The 21,599-nt window shown below is 41.6% G+C and overlaps 1 protein-coding gene across 1 annotated transcript; it reads right to left on the bottom strand.

The window, feature by feature from the left end:
• Positions 1-8,430: 8,430 nt before the first annotated feature.
• On the bottom strand, positions 8,431-18,582 carry T265_12031 (hypothetical protein; the record flags this gene model as incomplete). The annotated part of the gene is made up of 3 exons (XM_009178932.1): positions 8,431-8,631; positions 11,143-11,518; positions 18,455-18,582. The coding sequence occupies 3 exons, from the start codon at positions 18,496-18,498 to the stop codon at positions 8,431-8,433; spliced, it is 621 nt and encodes a 206-aa protein (XP_009177196.1).
• Positions 18,583-21,599: the final 3,017 nt, after the last annotated feature.

The raw sequence follows: 21,599 nt of genomic DNA, 5'->3' as shown, positions 1-21,599 counted from the left end.
GTTAGGAAAAGGGTTTGTTTTTTGCTTGATCCTTGGTGAACTATGGGTTAGGTGCTCTGGACAGGCGACGAAAGTTCTTTGCTTTTCCGACCAAAGCTTTAATTTCAAATGAAAGAATGTTCTTTTCAGGGAAATCATCTCTAGTACAACTTGTTAATCCTACGCAAACTTCGATGGCATCAATAACCCGGATTTGTTTCTTAGATGGTTTTTAGGAACCCCGTGAAACCGACCGACCATTCTACACTGAGACTTGCTGTCCAAATTCTGCAAACCACATTTTACTTTGTTACAGAAAAAGTACAATTACCGTAGTATTTGACCGCTTACCTTCTTCAAAAAGATCATCTTGAAGACGGGCAGCAACAGAAAAGTTAGGAACCCTGCGTATGCACCCTACTAAGCTGTTAATCAGAGACTTTCTCCTGAGAGATAGCACAATGCTAATCTAGGATGTCTTCCTCTCGTCACCTAAAACACTACGGTGATTCTTCCTCAAAGTGTCCACTGAAGCCATCCCGACTTTCACCACAAAACCCAGGTTAAACAGTTTTGCCATGCCGTGGATTTTGCAGGAAGTTCTTCGCGAGCTCTGTCGTTATTGTTTATCTTTTAGATTCGCTGTAGTATTTGGTATAATCGTATTGATAAGACGACGCTTTAGTCTTGACATGCCACATCTGACAAGATAAAGTTTACAATCAACCATCACTAGTTTAGTTCTTCCAAGGAATGCGAAAAATCTGACAGGATGCTCTCTAGTTTCAGGAACGAAGTTGGCTTAAAACTGTTAAGATCCACTTATCAGAACTTGCATAAACGAGCTTAAATAAGGTTTTTGGTCTAGGTTGTGAGGATTTGTTTTTCTCAGTTAGTTCCTCTTCAGTACTAAAGTACTGCAGTAAAATAAACTTCCGTAGGATGACACTTGCTTTCTGAGATCATTCCTCACAAACGGCGAGCTTGAATGCATAACTTAGGCAAAGTAGCCACTGCAGTTGCACAAAAGGCCAGGACAGTAATGAGGTTGAATATAGAAATTCCAGAAGTACTGAAGTCACTTCATGAAGTTCGTCCGAATGACTCTAGAGAAAAAACGTGACTACTTGAAAGAACGATAGTAGAACGGCTGAATAATGAAATGTACACCGACTCATGTGCAGTGTCGCATCACATTTTGTTTCTTATCAGCCCAGGTGACAAAAGTAGATTCTCCTGCCTCCCAGGAAAGCCACGATATTTGGGATTTGACAATCACGTTTGAGAGTAACAGTGGGGCATGGTGCAGGATACTCAGTTCCGGACATGAAAAGTTTAGTATAGATAGACGTAGCTGACGTGATAAGCAATGATCACACTAGGTTTACCAACATGCCTGATGAAACACTCACATGGCTCCTTTGAAGGCTGACTGGGTTCTGAATACAGCAAGAAAGTCCAAGCAAACGTTTAGCCCTTTGGATCGAATATATCTGATACATTTTTGGAGCAGCGTGACTTGTATTTAGGTGGTTAATACACAGAAAGTAGGCTACTGTTGCAGGCAGACAAAAACACGATAGAGAAACAATCTTACAAAGTTTTATCAAGCATTCCATTGGCAAGTATGTGTGGACAAAATGTGTGACTTGTACTGAGTAGCCATTCAAAAAATGCAGTTTCTGGGCGAAGAGACATCAAATACATGACCAAGTAACAAACAGCGAAGAATGGCGACTAGCTGAGCTGTCCGTTTAGACATCAGATCGAGATATGATAGCGACCAAATTTGACCATCTGTCAGTCATTTTGATTACCAAAAAAAGCGTTTGCCATATGTCACAAACAGAGTTCGCCGCAAATGAATGTGCACTCAGAGATGCGAAAACAACCTCCGTCTTCCCAGATATTCACTGCTCATCAAAAATTATTTTCTCGTATGCCAGGGTGTTATTGAAGAACAGACCTTGGCTCCGATACCACATCCTTGAGTTAAACTTGTAAAATAATATTTTACTAGGTGACCGGGCCAATAAATCGCATGTTTAATGGGATTTGCTAACCCTTTATTGCATGCCATCTTAACAACTTCCAATTTTACTCATCCAAGAAAACCGAACACTATTCATTCCCTGCACTGTCGGCCACTGTTAGCCCAATGATTTGCTGACTGAGAAGGAATATGTATGGTCTGAATGCCAATCTCATTGGTCCTGAAGATACCCTCTGTACAACAAGTTTTCCTGAAAAATAGCGTAAACACTAGTTTGATTCTATTTCGAAATATTATACCGTTCGCGTCACTTAGATTACGAGTCAGTCATTTTTGGACTAGCGCGACTACTTGAAGAATTCAACCGAACCTGAGTAACGAAAGCAATTTCTCGATAGTATGAGAAGGCTTGGGAATTTTTAGTGAAGTTTTCATCCGTACGTGGAGTCATTCCATGGAGAAAAGCAGAGAAGCACTGTCAAGCTGTCTAAGTTGTTCCAGCCTCCGGGTTAGTAGACCAAGACTAAACCCCTCATCCATGATTGGTTGATATGCAGTGGGATCAAAATGTAGCGCCACTCAATTACAAGGCTCAGATGAACGGGCCGTGTTTTAACTGACTCCCGAATTGACGGCTTTCGGCTTGGGTTGACGCAATACCACAAACCTCGGAAGCACATCGAGTCCCTAGACAGTCTTCAAACCCAGATAGTCAGGTTTACGGTGACGCTGAGTCACAAACACACTTATTACGAGTACAAGGCCAGCAGCGCGCACTTTATCAATCGAAAATGGGCTACATAATGCAATGCGCTGACGTGCGAAGCCGGCCGACAACACGAGAGCTAAACCTAGCTTGGCGCACGCCCTAAGAAAGTTTCGTCAACTAGAGAGGGATTAACAACCATAGGTCCCTGACGCATGAATACGACTGGCGGCCTGAAATTTCGACATCTGGGGGAAAATACACTTTTCACCAGAGCTACTAAATTTAATATCAGTTCGCGCGCTTAGCCAACGAACGCACCCTTAAATGTTTACGCCGTCGAGGGCGAAGTTATGAAACCTGTTCACTTACAGCATAATATTAGGGATAATGTAGTCACTCTACTCATTTAGTCAAAAGTCATCCTGTAAGCCAGACGAATCTTTTCGTAGTTCAGTGATCGAAATGACGCTGGACGGTTTTGGTGCAAGTTGCAAACGGTTGCAGAATAATGCCAATAGAGTTGTCTGACTAGTTACATCTCGCAGGTCATTACTAGTGGAGTAATTAACTGGCCTTCAGTTGCAGCACTGCCGGCATTTATTGTTGCATTGTTGGCGCTTTTATCACGATAGATCGGGTAATAAAATCAGTTCGGTCACAAAAACACGGGAAACTGTCTAATCTGAGCTAGTGCTTATTGGGGGGCCGAGCACAGCCGGGATGGTTCAGATCAATGATACATAAAAGCGCACACTCGTCCTGTACTGTACAGGCCACCCAGCCTCACCGCTTCGCTATTTACAGTACAGGTTGCTGACATGGCCCATAATACTTATCATGGCAACAAGAAAAGCTGTTCTAAAACTATATGATGACGTGTGTCATCAGGTTGCCAATCTGGCTCGTTCAATGCATCTGGGGGCAGATGGATCTCTGCCATCAGGTGAACATAACGTCCAGCCGAACATGTGTGCTATCCGAGTTGCAGCCTAAGCTGGAGCATCCGAGTAGACGGTGAGGCAATGATTGGTAGAATTGGCAGGTACTTGCGACACGAACAAAGGAACACGTGTTCAAAAAACGCCGTACTATGTCAATTAATCCTCACCCAAGTCTACTCGGATCCAGCGTTAAAAAGTCGGTTGCTAGGCATCCAATCTTTACGGAACTCAACTCATTGATCCCGGTCTTAACATAAAGTGGGCCACCACAGAGATTGAAGTCATGCTAAGTCTATCCTTTGTGTTCAGGAATCCATATGGGTCACTCAGAGCCCACCTTAATTTTATTGATAGGTCACGTCGATTCAGAATATTGTATATGTGATAAGCTGCCTTGTATTATGGATATTATGCTGTTTTACATGCTGTATAGCCAAAGAGGGTGTATGAAACGGATTAATCCCACATTAATGTTCGCATAGTCTTGCTTAAATGGCTGTTATACCGGTGTAACTGGATGAACGTCAGCTAAATTGTTGAAGCAAATGAAGGTCATGTCCGCTAGTCAGTGAGCACGCACCGCCGGCATTCTGCTGGAGAAAGGGGCTGATGAACGGCGGTTCTCAGGTTGTGTGTGACCGACCGTAGCTGAAGTGGAGTCAAGCAACTGCGATGTAAAAATTACTACTACCAGGCCAACCCACGAGAGATCTAATGCTGCATCTGGCCAGTCCAAAGCATATCCTCTTGATGCCTAGCAGTTGTATCTTTTCCTCCGTGCTGGGCATTTAGGGATTAGGGCATTACAGTCAAATAGGAAGCAATCACTGTTTTCTCAGGAAATCGTCTACAAAAGGCTACAGTAACGGCCAGGCTCTGCTCGATGGAGGTGGTAGCTAGACCGACATTCCTGCAATGACACCGCCCTACTTGCAGTGGAACTGAGCAGATAAGAAATCGGTGTCACAGCCCTGAAGAAAATACGAATAATTAATGTGGACTTCTTTCAGGATGCTGGTTCCGGCACACGTTCTAATAGATAACAGATGTTCCGTGTTATAAGGTTGAGTTTCCTCTGCCCAGTCGAGTTGCCAGCCCAGTTGTCGCTATCTCGAAAAGCAACACAATACCATTTGAACCAGTGGTATTCACAACAACTCGATTAAACTGCCTTTTCTATAGGGGAAAATGTCGGTAGCTCAGGTAGCGTAGATGGTGGTCGTTGGATTGTTCGCTGAGCTGGGCAGTTTTTGGTGATTGTGCTAGTGGTTGTGCCACCATCAACCCACCGCTGCGCACTACTGCGCTCCCAAATAACGCACTGATGATGTCACCTCGATTGGTGATGAAACGTCTGCAATCAAATTGCCCAGCTCAGCGAACAAGCCAGCGACCACCATAACCTACCTTTCCCCACCGAGGGTTTCGAGCTGCATATCGTACCAGGCATGCAAGGAGCTGAGTCTGAAAGAGACCAGTCTTGTTCTAGAGACGAAACGCATTACCTATAAAGTTAATGAAAACACTTGATAGCCTACGACCAGTTTTGTACTTCTCGGGGTCTACATGTGGGAGCAGTTCCCGCGTTTCCGTCACTCGCTACGAACATGGCTGTAATGGCATTTGATTATTCGAACAGAAAATTCGTTAGGAAGACCACAAAGCACCTCGGCTCTGACGAGAATGTCGAAAAAAGAAAACATAACAATAACAGCAGATGAGTGCTATTGCCAGGTGTTACTTGCCCGTCATTTTAATTTCTTCAGTAAGCGACCATTTCCTTCCGCCTATGATAAACTTCTGCTATCTCCTGGGTGTTAACATATGGATGAAGACCCTGGCTTCTGTCTTTTTCATTCAACTGAGTGCAAATTTAGTGCTATCTTTCGGATACTTGGCATAGCGCCTATCGTTTATATGTATTAGTTGTGAATGACTTCCAGCATGTTATCTTTTCATGAGGGATTTTGTCTCACGAATGCGTTGTACGCGCATGATTTGGAGATGGCTTCAGGGCTCGTTGAGTGCACCACACGGTGGACAACCTCGTGTCCGACCAAACTACCGTGCATTAAGTTAGTCGAGGAAATTTCCTCCATGTGACTTTGCTGAAGTTGGTATTGTACCATTTCCCATAATACGAGAGTTTTCCACTGATTTTCGGAGACAGTCAGTTCGAAAACATACGATTTTGTAGAAACAGTTGTGTTTCTAGTCTATTGTTTCACGCCATCTAGCGCACAAAAAGCCTTACCGGCAGCAGACAAGCGAGCGAAAATTTTCATAGACTCACCAGCTCCCGGACAATCTGTATTGTTGTAGATGTAGAAATACGGTAGAGGCTAACAATAACCTCAGAAATGGTCACAACGGTCATGTCTTACAATAACTTAAACTTGTGTGGTATATTTTTCAGATTGGCTCGCGTCGTGAAATTGAGTGAGGTTTTTCACTGAAGTGAGTCTGATGAAGGCAACTATGGAGTGCTTTGTTGGCACTGACAATAAAGTATGACATGGCGTTATTGCGTAATGTAGTATAATACAACATGATATAATATAACACAATACAATATAGTATACTATAATATAACGTAATATAATGATTTTGTCCAATATTATATCGTACGATGTAATGGAGTAATAACTATCACTGCCTAACACAACACCACGTAGTTTGATATAATATACCATAATAAGATTTCATTTGCCATACAGCAAGACAAATAAATATAATACTGCGTAACACGGACGTGAACATTCCAACCCTGTGCTAGTTGGGCTTATGTGGCACTTTCACTCTTAGGTTTGTGCTGACTTAGAGCTTCGTTGCTCTTGATTTCAGATTTCCTGCATGGTTAACGAAGAGTAGGCAGGCGTGAAATTGTAGACATTTAAAATGTGAATAACCACATGGTACTTTGGAGACAGTCAAAGAGAACGTGAATTTTAACTTGAGATTTCTAAGCGCTTGCTTAAAGGGCCACTCAGTGAGCCAGAACTTCACCGATTGCAAAATAATTCCAATTCAACAGGTAAACCGGCTTTGTATTATATTTTGGGTGTCCTTTCTGCCCTATCTCCTTGTGAAGAGATAGAAAGTAAGAGTAAAGGACTTGGTAAAACCAGATCGTTCGGATAAATCAGAAAGCAAGTTAGCCAAAACTGTTTAGATTTCTTAAAAGTTCTTATCAAGCGAATAACATTTTTGCCGAGCACAATCACTAACACACTGGGGACAGTTTGAAGGATTTTTTGACAAGCTTAAGAATAGGGTTTCTTCATGAATGGCATCTTATTTACATTGCGTTCCTTGCAAAACAAAACTTGAGAAATCCGAAAACAACGGAATAAGAAAGACACGGGTGGGCGCAGTTGTAAATCAGACTTGACAATGAGTTTAAAGTGCCTGTTTCAGTAATGGATAATCAAGCGTTGCATGGAGGTTCTGTACAGTGAACACAAGTGGTTAGTGGCAGTTATATGTCAAAAAGATAAGACGGTAAACTACTCTTTGTCAGGTGCTTCACGACAAGAGGCCTTGTGGACAGGTTGCATTGTAAAGGGAAAACGAAGTGCTAGTTCAGCCGTTTGTTGCAAGTCAAACAGGAAGACAGTAAGTCTTGTATTTCTGCCGAGTTTGTTTCCTGGTTTTGAAGTACCGTGGAACATCTGATTGCAGTGTGCAACTACTGTTTTGAGAGTTCCCATTGGTCTTCACCCGCTAAACTGCAGTCGCAGATGGTATCACGATGCATCTTGACAATAGAACTCCTGATTCTGTGTGTTGAACTTCTGCGTTTTCTTGCCGATATCCCCGGTGGTTTACGTCCTTCGGGAAGATCGCTTTGGCTGAAACTGATGGCATCCGTTCATCCTTCTAGTGATGACTTGTTCGCGAAATTGCGAACCAACCGCGGTATGCCTGCACCATCCGGCCGGTTTAATTTTGGTGCGGACTGGATTAAAGTAGCGTTCCTTATGACTGTAATGTTGCAGGAAATTCACTCGGCGACCAGATAGCCGTGAATGAATGGTAACTGCTGAATCATAACCTAATTTATCCAACATCCCTAAGCTGTTTCATGTATCAAGGCCCTTTCCCTTTCATCCTTATTTGTAAATACCAAGTTTTTTAAGTGATTTAAAGTTTTCAGTATTAGTCAGCATATTTTCCTAGCGTGTTCATTTTTTGGCTTGTTTAACCATTTCGGAATGCGTCTAATAATCTCAAGTGTATCTTTTCTGTGGGGGTAGTACCATCGCTGTACCATGTTGCCTTGCTTCTGTGTTGACCGTAATATTGGCTCCAAAGAATTTCTGAGCAACAGATGGTTCATAGAATGGAGGTTACTGATTAATTGTTCCACACAATCCCTCAATGAAGCGGATTCTGAAGAAAAACTGGCCAAAATCGTTTGCTTGGCGCATTTTGTTTCTTCAGACACTAAAAACAAAGTCTTCTTTGATTGAGTTTCTTCCTCGTGACCTCTCGTTTTTGCCCTGCCATTGCTGGTCGGATGTATCAGGAGGACTGAGGAGAACGCTTGTCTGTTCTCCATTGTAAGTTTGGTATCAACACACAAGTTATTATGGTGTATGGGATGATCCAAGCTTTAATGTCAAATACGACTATTTTGTAATATACCAAGTAATTTCAAGACAAACAGTCTGATAATGTCAACCGACGTCATACTGGTCATGTCCAGTGGTAGCAGAAATTATGACACAAGTAATCTAGCTGACCAGTCGCATTATTTTATTGGAAACTACTTCATGCACGAAAAGCATCAATGTTTGATAGACATTTCAATTTTCCATCTGTTTACCTGATGTATACGTAGCAAGAAATCCTGATTTTGGGATGTCTTCGTCCGTCTTCATCTTTATAAACAGAGACGATCCTGTTGACTGATATGCATCAGGGAGATGCCAGCCACTAAGAGTAACGGAACTGGAGGATGTGTTGTAACCATCGTAAATGATTAGACCATCATATCCGGATTCCAACTGGAGTCAGAATAACGAGATACGCAGTGGGTAAGCAGCACCTTCAAGCGGACAGTAATTTAAACATAATGATAGTGCAAACTAAAAAAATGAGAAGTCGCAAAATTCATATCCGGATGTGGAAATTTTAATGCGTTTCGCAAATCTCCTGACGACAGCCTACCTCTGAAACTGTGTAAAGCACCCTATCAAGCTTCATCATATGGGCCAAATTTCAAATGGACAGCACAAACCAGGGACGGCCCCTTTTTACAACATACCCGAACCAGCTTTATCAGTAAACACAGTCGCACAGATTGGAAAAACTTGTAGATAGCTAAGCGTGCGCTTCGATAAATATATGTGATGCGTTCGGTTTAGGAATTTGGGAAAAAACAGGACTATATATTTATATATCGAGAGAGAGAGGAAGTATACATACATAGAGGGAGAGTAGTATTTGAGAAAACTAGACCAATCATAGATCATAAAAGAACGTATTAGCAGGTTTTGTCTCTATCTTCGTACTTGAGGAGTGTACTCTCAACGGTCTCAGCTGTGGGCAGGTTGAGTGCTGTTTTCACAAATTACAAACCGGATATCGTTTCTACTCTTAAGTTGGTCATACTAGAAGCGATTGCTTGTCAGAACTCTAAATATGCCGCTGGCATTACGGGTCTTAATAAGTATGACCTAACTAACCACTAATGAGTTCTGGTGACCACAGGATAAAAATCATGGGCTAGTTAGCTCATTTAAAACAGCATCGGATATCCTAGGATGGTAACTAAGTTTTCAGCCGATGCCCTGTTTGACATAAAAAAGCGTTGATGTTTTCGTCGGGCAATAAACTAGAAAACAGGAATAAAATTGGGAGAAAGGAAACAAAATTATGTTTCGCGATGATTGCTCGACAGATCGCCATTTGTAGTATTTTACCCACAAAGGAGAACAATGAGGAGTGAAGGTACTGTATGGTTCAACTCACCGCAAAGTGCAAAAATTTTAGCTTGATTCGGCAACCCTCATAAACGGTAATTTTCCAGGAGCAGAGCACACCATCTGGATAGTCCAATGGGAAGTTTGGTGACTTGATGATGCCAGTATCATTGTCGAGAACGTGGCTGCATTCCCCTGACAATGTTCCGCCGGATTCTGTTAGTAGGAGAAAAGATAATATTCGGAACTTGAATGCCACTGTTAAACATTCATGTAGGATGAATTTTCTCATCTTACGATTCTGGAGCAGATTGGTACAGATGTAAGTCTCGAGCAAGGGAACACAAACCGATGACATATTGGACTATACTATCTTTCAGGAGACACAATTTGGTTCCTAATTCGATACAACAAGAAATTGGAAAAATGACAGTTTGCTTCCTTGAGACCACTCCTACAACAAAAGAAAGTTACTGGTGCGCTGGAAACGACACATCCAAATCCAAAAAAAGCCAAAATACAATGAAGAAAGGAGTTATACTATACTGTTACCGGGAACACGAGAAACACGATAGAATGAACTGGATTTCCGTTCAAGGCGGTCACTTCAACTGAAACACATATCAGTTTAAGCCATAACAAGAAGACGATGCCAGTGAGTTTACTCGACACAAGATTAATTAATTTCGTTTTACTGTATCAACAGGAAACTCAACTCTCTACAACAGCCTTAACAAAGATAATACGAAGGGCAGAGGTGATCAAAACAGCGAATTAATCAGGTGCTCAACGAAACACATCATCACAACTGGATGAGCGATAAAATATTTAGCCACAAGCTGTGTTTCGTTGGATCTGTGTGTATATACCATGAACTATGCAAGACATTGAACCAGAGCAAAAGATTATCATACAATGGCTCCGATGAAATGCCAGAGAAACTGAATAGAATGATGGCAACCATTAGTCATAATAAGGAAAGACTACACAATTCCTCGAGGACAACCTTTACTTAAAGCACCAAACCCTCTTTATATATCAACGTTGCTCTTTTATTTTATGGAAAAAGTTTTACGTAAGCCAACTGATGAATCGACATTTCTTGACTTACCATTTTTCGGACAAACTATGTCATTGTGTGTGGGGAAGAAAATAGTAAGAAAGTTTGGCAACATCGTTTCTAATGATCACAAATACCCAGGTCTACTGGCAGTTTCACGCATAAAATAAGTCGCTTGAATTTGTTTAGGTCATGAACAACTCTGGGAAACAATAGACCAGCTTGAGGTTACAAGCAGTTCGGAAATTTTCGTTTGGCAGTGAGAACATGACCAGCTTACTGTCAAACTCAATCACATCAGCGAATGTATGCTGGTCCATTGAAGCAATAAACTCACGGTTAGAAATAAGAACAATCAGAAACATGAGATTGTCAGAGTGGAGTAAGATATTGCTATCCGACATATGGGTACAGTGGGCAAAATTTTGCAACTTTTTCAGCCATCATCAAACAGCTATGCCATATTTGCAAATGTACTACACGTACACGTATTAACCCGGAAGGTAACCACCTCAAGTAATTTCAGAAACTACCAACTCTATACTAACATCTTCCGACCGACATTTGAACGAGTCTGACAGCCAGTATCTCTCTCGTTCGTACACAGTACAGCTGTATTTACACAACGGATCTGATGTAGCAAAATATCGTACAGTATGTGGTGCAGAATATGTAAGTATCAGCGGCTTTAGCAACTTACCCGATACGTATGTGGCAAGAAAACCTGACCACTGAACATCACCGTCCGCATTCAGCTCAATGTAGAGGTGCCGTCCGGTTGAATAGAACGGGTCTGGAAGATACCAGCCGCTAAATTTAACTGAGCTAGAAGAATTGTCGTAACCATCATAAATGGTCAGGTTGTCGTGTCTGTATTCAAGCTGAAATAAGAATAACGGTAAACAACGCCTAATAAACCTTCTTGCGAGCTTCACTAGTCAAGTGAACCTGAAAATGTGATGGTGATACAGGACTGTTGTGTATAGTTTAAGCAAGAAGTACTCGTTTTCATCCAACCAAGCAATGAGTGCTATCACAAAACACATTTACAGTTTACAGCTTCCTTTATCCAGTTGACCCTATCCAGCTTTCAACCAGGGCCGCATTACGAAATGAGAACACCATACAAAGAGTGACTTGTCGACCTGCACCGAGAACTTGAAGTTACCGTGTATGCTACATTAGTCTTGCGTATTGCTGCCGCATCTAAATTAAGGGCACCAGTGGACTAACTAGCACTGAAGCCAACAAACTCAAGCTACACACTCGCACTGTCTAAGGAAATGTCAGTGTATGTTGGAGTCTGCCCTAAAATGTTGAATGTATGCGTCATTAATTAGGACATAGAACACACTTTAAAAGTTATGAGGAGACCTAAGAAAAAGTGACTACCGAACGTCCTAAAACAGTAGTATATGTGCTTCGGTGTGCAAAAACAAATGCGGGTTGGCCATGCTGAAAAACACGTGACTAGAGAGTTCAACTCCAAGGTCAGGGGATGCTGTCTGTTTACATCTATCTGACTAACATGAATATAAACCCCGTAAGAGGTAAGATCATGTAGTCTCCTCTTGGCCCTGCTGCTGTAACCTGAAAGTCATTTGAAACTACTCACCCAAGATGATCAGTTCTAATATTTTACATAGAATTTACTAGTACTTGATGAAATTCCTACCAGCCAACGTTAAAAAATAACTTATCTTTGCATACAGGTTAGTCTACAGGTGAATTTTGTGCGGTAAGTATTACAATGGCATGAAACAAAGAGACTGAGGGAATGAAACTCGATGAATTGCTTCAAACACATTGTTAGTTGGCATCCGAAACGGATGTACCGGTCTATGAAGCCTGCTTGCGGTAGCCAAAACATTAGAGGATTGTGCGAAGCTGAGTATGGTGCCCCGTACAAGCCACTGATAGTAATGCACACTGCAAGACTAAGGCTGGATTACAAAATCATAGTGATTGAAGATTTAGACCTACGTGCGGGCTATTGAAGTGATATGAGGTCATGCAGCATCGAAGTTTTAAAAAATGGCAACTTTGTCATCAAACAATCCCATCTGAAACTAAAAATGTGAAAACTGTTTTGCGGCTGCATGACTGATTTTCCCAATTACATAAAGCGAATAGAAAGTGGAAAGAATGATAGTGAGATTCTGCCTGTTTTAAATCGGCAAAAAGATCGTCTTTCTCATGGTCCACTCTCAAAGAACAATGAAGAAGTACACGAAAAATGACCATAGTTTAACTCACTGAAAAATGTGAAAAATTCAGCTTGACAGTGCAGTTTTGAGGGGCTTTAATTCTCCAAGAGCAGTTTGTATGGTGTGGATATTCAACCGGAAAGTTTGGTGATTTAATGGTCCCTGTGACATCGTCAAGAATGTAATTACATTCCTCGGGAGCCTTCATGTGAGCTTCGGCTGCAATAATAAAGCATATTAGAACTCGACAAGTCAGAAATGCCTTTTTAATGTGCTTTGGATGGATATCTTTGTAGTGCCTTTCCTCATAAAAATATCATTGAGAAGGCGGTCGCAATTGGAAGCCTATTTTGTCGCATGGGTCAAAGTCAATTTCGTCTAGAATAGAGCACCGCAAAAAGAGTGGGGTAAATTCAGTGTTTTAAGTGAAAAGAAACTTGAAAAGCAATTGATTTTTTGCCACAGTATAACATCCAACTTTCTCAACTCGCTCATCATCTTGCACGGCAGGAATATAGCTATAGTGGCCAGTGAATTTTAAGAAACACAAGGGATTAGGGCGGCACACCAATCCCCTAATTCTTATCCAGCGGATACATTTAAAGCCACGGCCATTGAGAGGGACAAGTATTCTACACGGAAATCGGCGCAGAGAGGGCGAGAAGTACACCTTATTAAAACCCGCGGTTTCATACTAAAAGATAAAGGAATTGGTCGGCGCGGCGAGAAAGCACAAATATCAACAGAGGCAAAGTAAATCGAAAATAAAGGGTGACATATGTGGCGAAGTCCTATTTTTATTCGTTTTACATAACAGCTGATAAACTTTACGCATCAGATTCCTCCAACGGATCACTATCAGCTCGTCAAGGACGAGGCCGATTAACCAATCACAAGAAACTGATGGTTGAAAAATTTTGAAGAAACTAAAAAGCCTAAAACTGGGAAAGCAAGGGTGAGTCGCGGCGACAGCGAATCTTCCGAGGCTATGACAGCTGATTACAACATAAAGCGAATGTGAAAACAACCCTCAGATAAATGGAGATGCGAAACTTTTTTATTTCTAATAATATGAGATCTCTCAGAACAATGACAACTCATGGAATATAAAGACGTGCAAATCATTCTGCAACCGAGTGAACTACCCATGACTGGAAAATCTATTGTGATAAATAAGGTTAGGCTTCAGGTTGTGGGTTGATAGCTAGATGGTTCTGTCACATTTTGGCATGCGATTAGAGAAGGTCAGATGATGGACAGGTCTTTTAGTTTGAGTGTCACGTACGTGTAGCTAAGCTGACAAACAACACGAGTGTAATCCATGCCGATTATCCCACTTTGAAGTGTTGGGCTTTTCAGAACTACGGGACTCATGCTAGTTTAAATTGCGCGATCTTGTAGTGTGCCTTGCTATCGACATTAATGTAACATAGTTTGTGGGGGAGTAGATTTGTGCTCTGTCAAAAATATTGTATTGAGCTTTCGCGAAACATGTCCGGGGAATCATTCTCCTCTTTATTCTCTCTGTATCTCATCACTAGTGCAAAACAATCGAAAATCAGATGACACGGTACTCTGCCCCGTCCACAATGAACATCTTGGAGCAGTTGGAACATCCAATTTCAAGTTAGACATAACGGGTTTAGCGATCTGACAAGGACACTTGACGAAATCGTGGTCAATAAGGCAATAATGGTATATTGGAAAAAGTGAGTAACCTAATAAAATCGAAATTTGTTTCCCGAAGGGGATATCGACAGAATGTCGGAATTCGGTCAGCCTCTTTTGTGTTTTCATAGTCATTTTGGAAGTGGCGATTTCAAAATTTTGGCGAATGGATTTCCTCAAATCAAGCGAAAATTCCTCAAGGCAGCGAAAATTTACAAATCATTAGGCTTCTTTGGCGCTCGTGTATTGCTCATTTTCATTTCCACATTTTCTAATCTGTGTCCTGGTCGTTGCATCTTCCCAGTGACGGGTTGCTTTGACGGGTGCCCGAATTTTATTTTGAACCATAATGGGTAATATGAGGTCATTTGAATTCCCAGGTTTGATCTGGTGTAGTTGTGGCAATCTGACCTTTTTATACAACAAATGTTTTGAAAACTTTAATTATTGTCACACAGGGCGTACCCTCACGACTCTTTGGTCGCAGTGTTAGTGTTCGGTTAATGAGATTCTCTGAAAAGTATGCGGGACAAGAGAGTAAAAACCAATGCACCGAAAACTCCAATTCGTGTTTCATTCTCCTCATTATTGTCTCGCAGCTTCGGCCAGATACTGTACATACCGCAGCTTTTAAGACTGATCCGAATTTGTGACTAAAATACATCTAACGACGATGGTAAGATCTGCTATGTAATTCGTCACTTCTACTGCCTTCTGAACAGCCAACTTAAGAATGGTAGTGAGAATAGTTTGCAGAATGTCAAATTATGTCATGAATTACTTAAGCCGAACTACTGAAATGCGTAATTCGTCATTCTACTGCCTTCTGAACAGCCAACTCAAGAATGGTAGTGAGAATAGTTTGCAGAATGTCGAATTATGTCATGAATTACTTAAGCCGAACTACTGAAATGCGCCTGGTAGTCTACAAGGGGCCACTTCTGCCTCACTGCCAAGACCGAACAATCTTATTTCATAGGCTTAGGGCCATTTAAGTATGCCGTCGTAACATGAAACTCAAGTTGATTTGTTCAAACGAGTTCCCCTGCGTACAATGGTTCCCTGATTGAGTGACGTGCACGTGGTAAGTAATGCCAGCAACGGTCACTAGGTCCAAAACACGTACTGATTTCGGGTCAGTTTTGGACGGGCAGTTCTACGAAGTTAGCATCGTGCAACTGCAAAAAGTGTAAGTCTCCTCAGCTACTCCGGAGGAAGCGATAGTGCAGAATAAAAGAGATCCCGTCCTTCCGTTTAAGGCGGTAATTGAGAAGCCCAATTCTCTTCCGAATTTACGAGATTGTATAAATGGTACCAAGTCCTCAGTGAATTTGGCGTCAGTCATAAAGGAATCAGTCGAAAAAAGTGAGACCTCCACAGAAGCGATCGAGCAAGTACTTACTAAATGCGCGGCTTAGATAATGTGCGTTATGTGGGACAATTTTGTTTCGACTTTGTAAAGGTCTTGTAAAGGTCTTCTACATCGATCAGAAGCTAACTGTTTATTCAGTATAAAATCACCTTCTGTCTGAAATTCGGACTTCATGGTTAGATGAGATAATAACAGTAGCATAATTATAATAATGTTATATTATACACCATATATAATATGATAGAATAATGGTAAAATAACAACGATGATAATACTAACAGGGAAATGAGCTAAGTTTACAGACGTATCGGTAAATGTCCCCACTCTCTTCCCTGTGTGCACCTAACCAACTTTGTTCTTACCTAGCCGACAGCTCATATGTCTCTGATCTAATAAGTTGTATCGTCCTCACCTGCGGTCACCTAAACTTATGGATAAAAATGGGGCACAATTTGTAAGTGGAATGCCTAGAGCGAGCTGAAATTCCAAGGATAGTTGGTGCAAAAATTATGCGCTCTATCCCACCGAAAAATTAACGCACCAGTCATAGCGCCATGGGATAGGTCAAAATGGAACGCGGCATACGAATATAAACCTCCGCAAATACTGGTAAAATGGTGAAAGCCATGGTAAATGGGGTTGGACAGGATACGAAGTGAGCATTTCAAGAAAGTACCGGGCAACTCACACAGTTTTTCTGCAACAGGCCTGTGGACTGGTATTATAGAAGAAAAGTTGGAAGCTCGCCGTGGTTCAAATCAAATCGATCAATTTTACTGAACATTAAAACAAAAGGAGACAAGAATGCTACTGTGTTCATGTAATAAGTCCGTTCAAAGTAAGTGAAAAAGTTTTGAATTGGCTGGTTATCCAAAGTATGATCGCCTTGCGAATAATGACCACTCAGCGCGCCAAACGACAGGGTCCAAAAATAGTTTTTGTTCTGATTAAAATAACATCAATTTTCCTAGACTAAATATATGATAGTTCTTTGTCTCATTTTGAAAGAAGAATGCGTTTTATTGCACTGCGAACAATAATGGGTTCCCTTACAATCCGTGCCTTCCTTAGCTGACTGTGTGTAGTGAACACAGAAAGGCTTCAGTACGGTTAGAGACATATCGATGAAAGCACTTAAGGGTGTTTATATTTGCTAATCCGCAAGTCAATGGCACAGTGGCCGTACGTCGTTATCAAACGGCAGATGCTGCGCGTTATGAAGGTAGCCTTGAAGGCAGTAGATTACACAGGTCAAACACATTAGGGGCTATCAAGTACTGTGCGAAATTTCAACCAGTCTGTTAAAATGCAATTCCCTAACAAACAACTGCTTTATATATTTGCATACCCTGAAAAACCATTTATGAACTTCCTCTAAAATTTACTTTTAAAATCTCTGGCTTTAAATTACCACTCCACAATCGAAAACCCACCAACTACCAACAAATTGATGTCGCTCTCGAAGAACTAAAACGAGAGTTTTCAGTTCACTTAGATTTTGAAAGGTATGAATCAACACGGTTTGACGCATTATTCTATCCGACCGTTATTTGCTCACATTCATTGTGTTTGCATTTCTTCTGTGTTATCCTAAGCAGTGCCTTTGGTAGTAGACCAGAAGTCACCGGACAACATCTCTCCCTAATACATATGTGACACTGTCAAAAACCAGAGGGTAAGAAAGATTTATTGGCATCACTGATATTTTTCGATCCAATTACGTCCAACAGATAACGGGTCATCCAATTGTGCGTTGGGATTTAAAACACCAGTTTTAAGCGAATGTACTGCTGATTTAATAAGAAATAGATTCTATGGACGAAGCACAACAAGATGGAGATGAACTTTCCATCGGTACTTAAAAACTTTTGAAACTCGCAATCAGTAGCAAAAGCCTGTTCATATATCCTGTTCATCTAGGAAATCATTTGTCGCTGAAACTCTATAACATTTTGGAGGCCAGTAAGAAGCTAGATCGAAAAATTTGGACGTTGTAGGCTATTTCTAAAGTCATGAGATGGCACATATAAAGGTGAGGCAGGTATATTTAGGAGGATATCGTCCTGCGGGTGGATAGCCGAGAGACACTTTAAAACTGCTCTGTCGCATTGGGAATCATCAGTAATGCACAAAATTTCTGGAGGCTTCGAACCCGCTACCTCCCGGCCATTGCTTTGAAAACAAAATGCTTGACCACAAGCGACTGATCATCAGTGTTATTAGATCACACTCCCTCAACATCCGCCATCAATCATCGTTCAATGGATTCACGCCACGTGGTCACTTGATTGATCGATTACTTCTCATATGTAATGTTCACTTGTCCTGTGTTTTGGTAGAATAAACAAGCGATATGTTGAGTCCGCCTTCAAAACCAGTGTATTTTGCATGAGTTTATTTCACCAGTTGTGCACAGTTTTACGTTCAGTTATAGCTTAAAGCTGATTGATCTTGGAGAACACACCCAGCTGATAAGATGAAACTTTCAGGGGTGTCGGATGGTCTTCAGCAACCTCAGGAGTAGTATGTTGTACTGAAAAACTAGTGAATTTAATATTCGGTGTCTGTTGGTTCGTTTACAGGTTTCTTTCAATGTACTTTGTTGTCTTTTTCATGTCCAGCAACGTAACATGTTGATTCATGCTACCAGTTATAGCATTCGTAACGATATACGAGATAGTCTTCTTGCGTCTCTCTTCTGACAACTTAGTGGAATTCGGGAAACACTAGCAAAATACGATTATCAAATGGAGATTCGAAATGTGGATTGATCTGAGTAAACTAGTGTTGACTGTTGCGAAGCTGAGCAGAATAATTAGCAGGATGAGCCGTATCTGTTCGCTGGTTTAAAATAATTGATTTTGTCTGCGGCCATTAAGGGGAGTTGATCTAGAAGCCCCCGGAAGAAAAGAGGTATGGGACATAATAGCGGAAGACCATGGTCTGCTACACAGGAGTCGGAATTGTATAAGATAGCCTCCTAAGAATTGGTACTTGATCAACTTTACTATATGTTGAGGTGAGGCTCCGGTTTATTACCCATCGGGTCGTTTTGGAGTGCTTTTTATCGGGCTAACACCACTGCCGTATAGGCTTTTGGCAACACATTATAACTGTTGACAAATCGTAATTCCACAATCTTTTGTGCTTTGCTTCAAAAGCCAGCTGTTGTCTACTCGTATCCAAAAGTCATAGTTCTCAATACTAGTTTGGAGTTAGTGGGTCCAAATCTCCTCTGGAACTTTTGAGATGTGCATTGTTAACTATTGTAAGCAGTGAAGAAACAGATGTACAGTGCTTCTCGGCTTTCAGGCCCAGACTGGTCTAATTTGCGGGATGAAACCTTAAGTTTAAAAACATTTTGTGTAGGTCATCTGTTGTCCAGGTCTTTAAGACTCACTTTATACTGCATGCACTACAGGCGTTGTCTGTTGAAGAGTTTCTTCATCCAACACGGAGCACATACACACAGGTTAGTGGTGTCTCGCCAAATGACCACGCTGTTGAGTTCACGAGCTACAGGATCTTCGCACACCAAAGGATCACTATCGTCGAAAATGACGTACTCAACCCACTCATTGACTCACTCATTCAACCTGTACATAGAGAGCTAATGTAACGGAGATGTAATTTTCCTCGTCACATAAAACGGAAAATTATTTGTTTTTGTGGAACGATAGCTGCATCAAGATTGCCTGGGTAATTCCACGGTTGCCGTCAGCATGGACGGATCATAAAGAATCAACTAAAAGTTGCGGTTTTCTAATTTGTTTTACTGGTCCTACGCGGCTCTGCAAGGCTGTTGAAAGGACATGGTAACCCACCAGATAATCGCGAATGAATCAGGTGGTTAAAATCCGAAATACAATACTGATTGACCAGAACACTTCACATTTAGGGAGAATATCCCTTATAATTTTTTCTTTGTTGATTACCAGAAGAGGTGTGGAATGTGTTGCTGAAAACATTTTTGCCCACAACAAATGTTGCACGCTAGGGGTACGTACTGAGTTGGCCACTACAGATCTGGCACCAGTCAGAAGTCTGCCGGTGAAACCGATAGTCCACTTTATTTGCAGGCGTTGTGTGCTAATGTGAAATTCATCACACTTCGACCGGAACAACCATGTTTACCAGTGTTAACTAGAAGTCAAGAGCCTTCTGTCGGCTCTATTGCATCAATGCATGCGTTCGCCGTTGCCTAATGTCAGCCAACGGATGCGGAATGTTGCCTCTGAAGAACTTCGGAACATTGGAAATATACTCCTATCTACAATAATTCGAACAATTGAGTATAACCCGCATACGTCACACATGGTGAGCTGACTTGCTTCCTAAATTGGACAGTTGTGCTTTTGTCGGTTGCGCACCAGTTTCTTTGTGTCGGGGTTCTTGATAGGGAATTTTTATTGACGCGTAGGTTCAACAATCCCGAATATCCAAAGAACGTCACTCACAGTTCCTCAACAGTACTCACTTGTCAACAAGTGCACAAGTCTGTCGTTGACAGGCACAGTTCACTGTCAACGTCCGCACCCCAACAGCTGCAAGCGGAAAGTAGTGTGGGTTGCGGTCTACCATTCCGATAACAGTCTGGTGATTCGGATTGGCAGTGTGATCACACGGAACCCATGTGAAAACAACTCAAGACAGGCTCAACAAACGGGACACAAACGCGCATGGGTAAGCTAAGCACATTCACACATACATGCTCAAGTGCGAACACGTTCACGCGTTCAGACGTGAGAATTCGGATGCGTCCATCGTGCACTGGTGTAATAGTGGTAACACGTTCGCCCCGCATGTCAGGTATCCGGAGTTCAAACCCCGGTATGGCCATTGGATATGAATTGCTGATGAGCTCTAACAAGAGCTAAGCTCGATTCCAGTGGTTCCACCCCTATGATGTGGATTCACATGAGTAATTGCGCCAGGGCACGAGGACGACTGTTCAATACGAGAGTGATGTGAAACTGAACATACACATTAGTCATGCGGAAACGGTTTTTGGGCAAGGTGAGTGGCGGGTACAGATTAGCAAAACAAATGGAGATCAAAAGTATATCGGTGGAGTAAGCAAATGAATGAAAGTCAAGCTGGATTCAGTAGTTTATCTGTTGGCTATTCGGAATATTATTTGTAATCCTTGGAATACACCTTTCTCGAGTGTGCTGCCTGATTTCTCTAAACAGCTGGTGTTACAAGGGCTAACTGAACAAACGTCAGCGTCCGCTTCATACATCGTGCAATAAATAGATTTACCACTATCCGTTATCGTATTTATCAAGTGTAGGAGAGATGCGCGTTTGTCCAAACTGTCTGTAACATCTCTTTGCAAAGTATTGTTCAGTGCCTTACTGAAACGTGATCGAAATGGACCTTTCTTGTCTGTTTAATTAGTACTTTGCATTTGAGATGGCAACCTATTTGGAATAATCAGTTCAGCTTTTGAACTTTTAAACTCACTCCCATAAGCGGGAATTCTTACGTGCAATATGTGAAAACGTAACATTGTCAAGACTTACCATCTTCTGGACAATCTAGATTGTTTTGCACAGATAAAAAGACGACAAAATTCGTAGTTGGGCTGGCAGATGTTCACCAGCAGTAAGGCTTTTGAGCAAATTTAATAGGTGCAAGAAGCCCAACAGATTGGTTCACTCCAGGTTTAAAAGCAGTGTTCAAAAGTAGCATAAACTTACTGTGGGGATCTGAGAAGTCCATCGCGCTTTTCCTATCTGCT

Source organism: Opisthorchis viverrini, assembly GCF_000715545.1.
Source record: "Opisthorchis viverrini unplaced genomic scaffold opera_v5_725, whole genome shotgun sequence".
Taxonomy (NCBI): Eukaryota; Metazoa; Platyhelminthes; class Trematoda; order Opisthorchiida; family Opisthorchiidae; genus Opisthorchis; species Opisthorchis viverrini.
The sequence above is the reverse complement of the archived record's forward strand: the minus strand, read 5'-3'. Positions and strand labels throughout refer to the sequence as shown.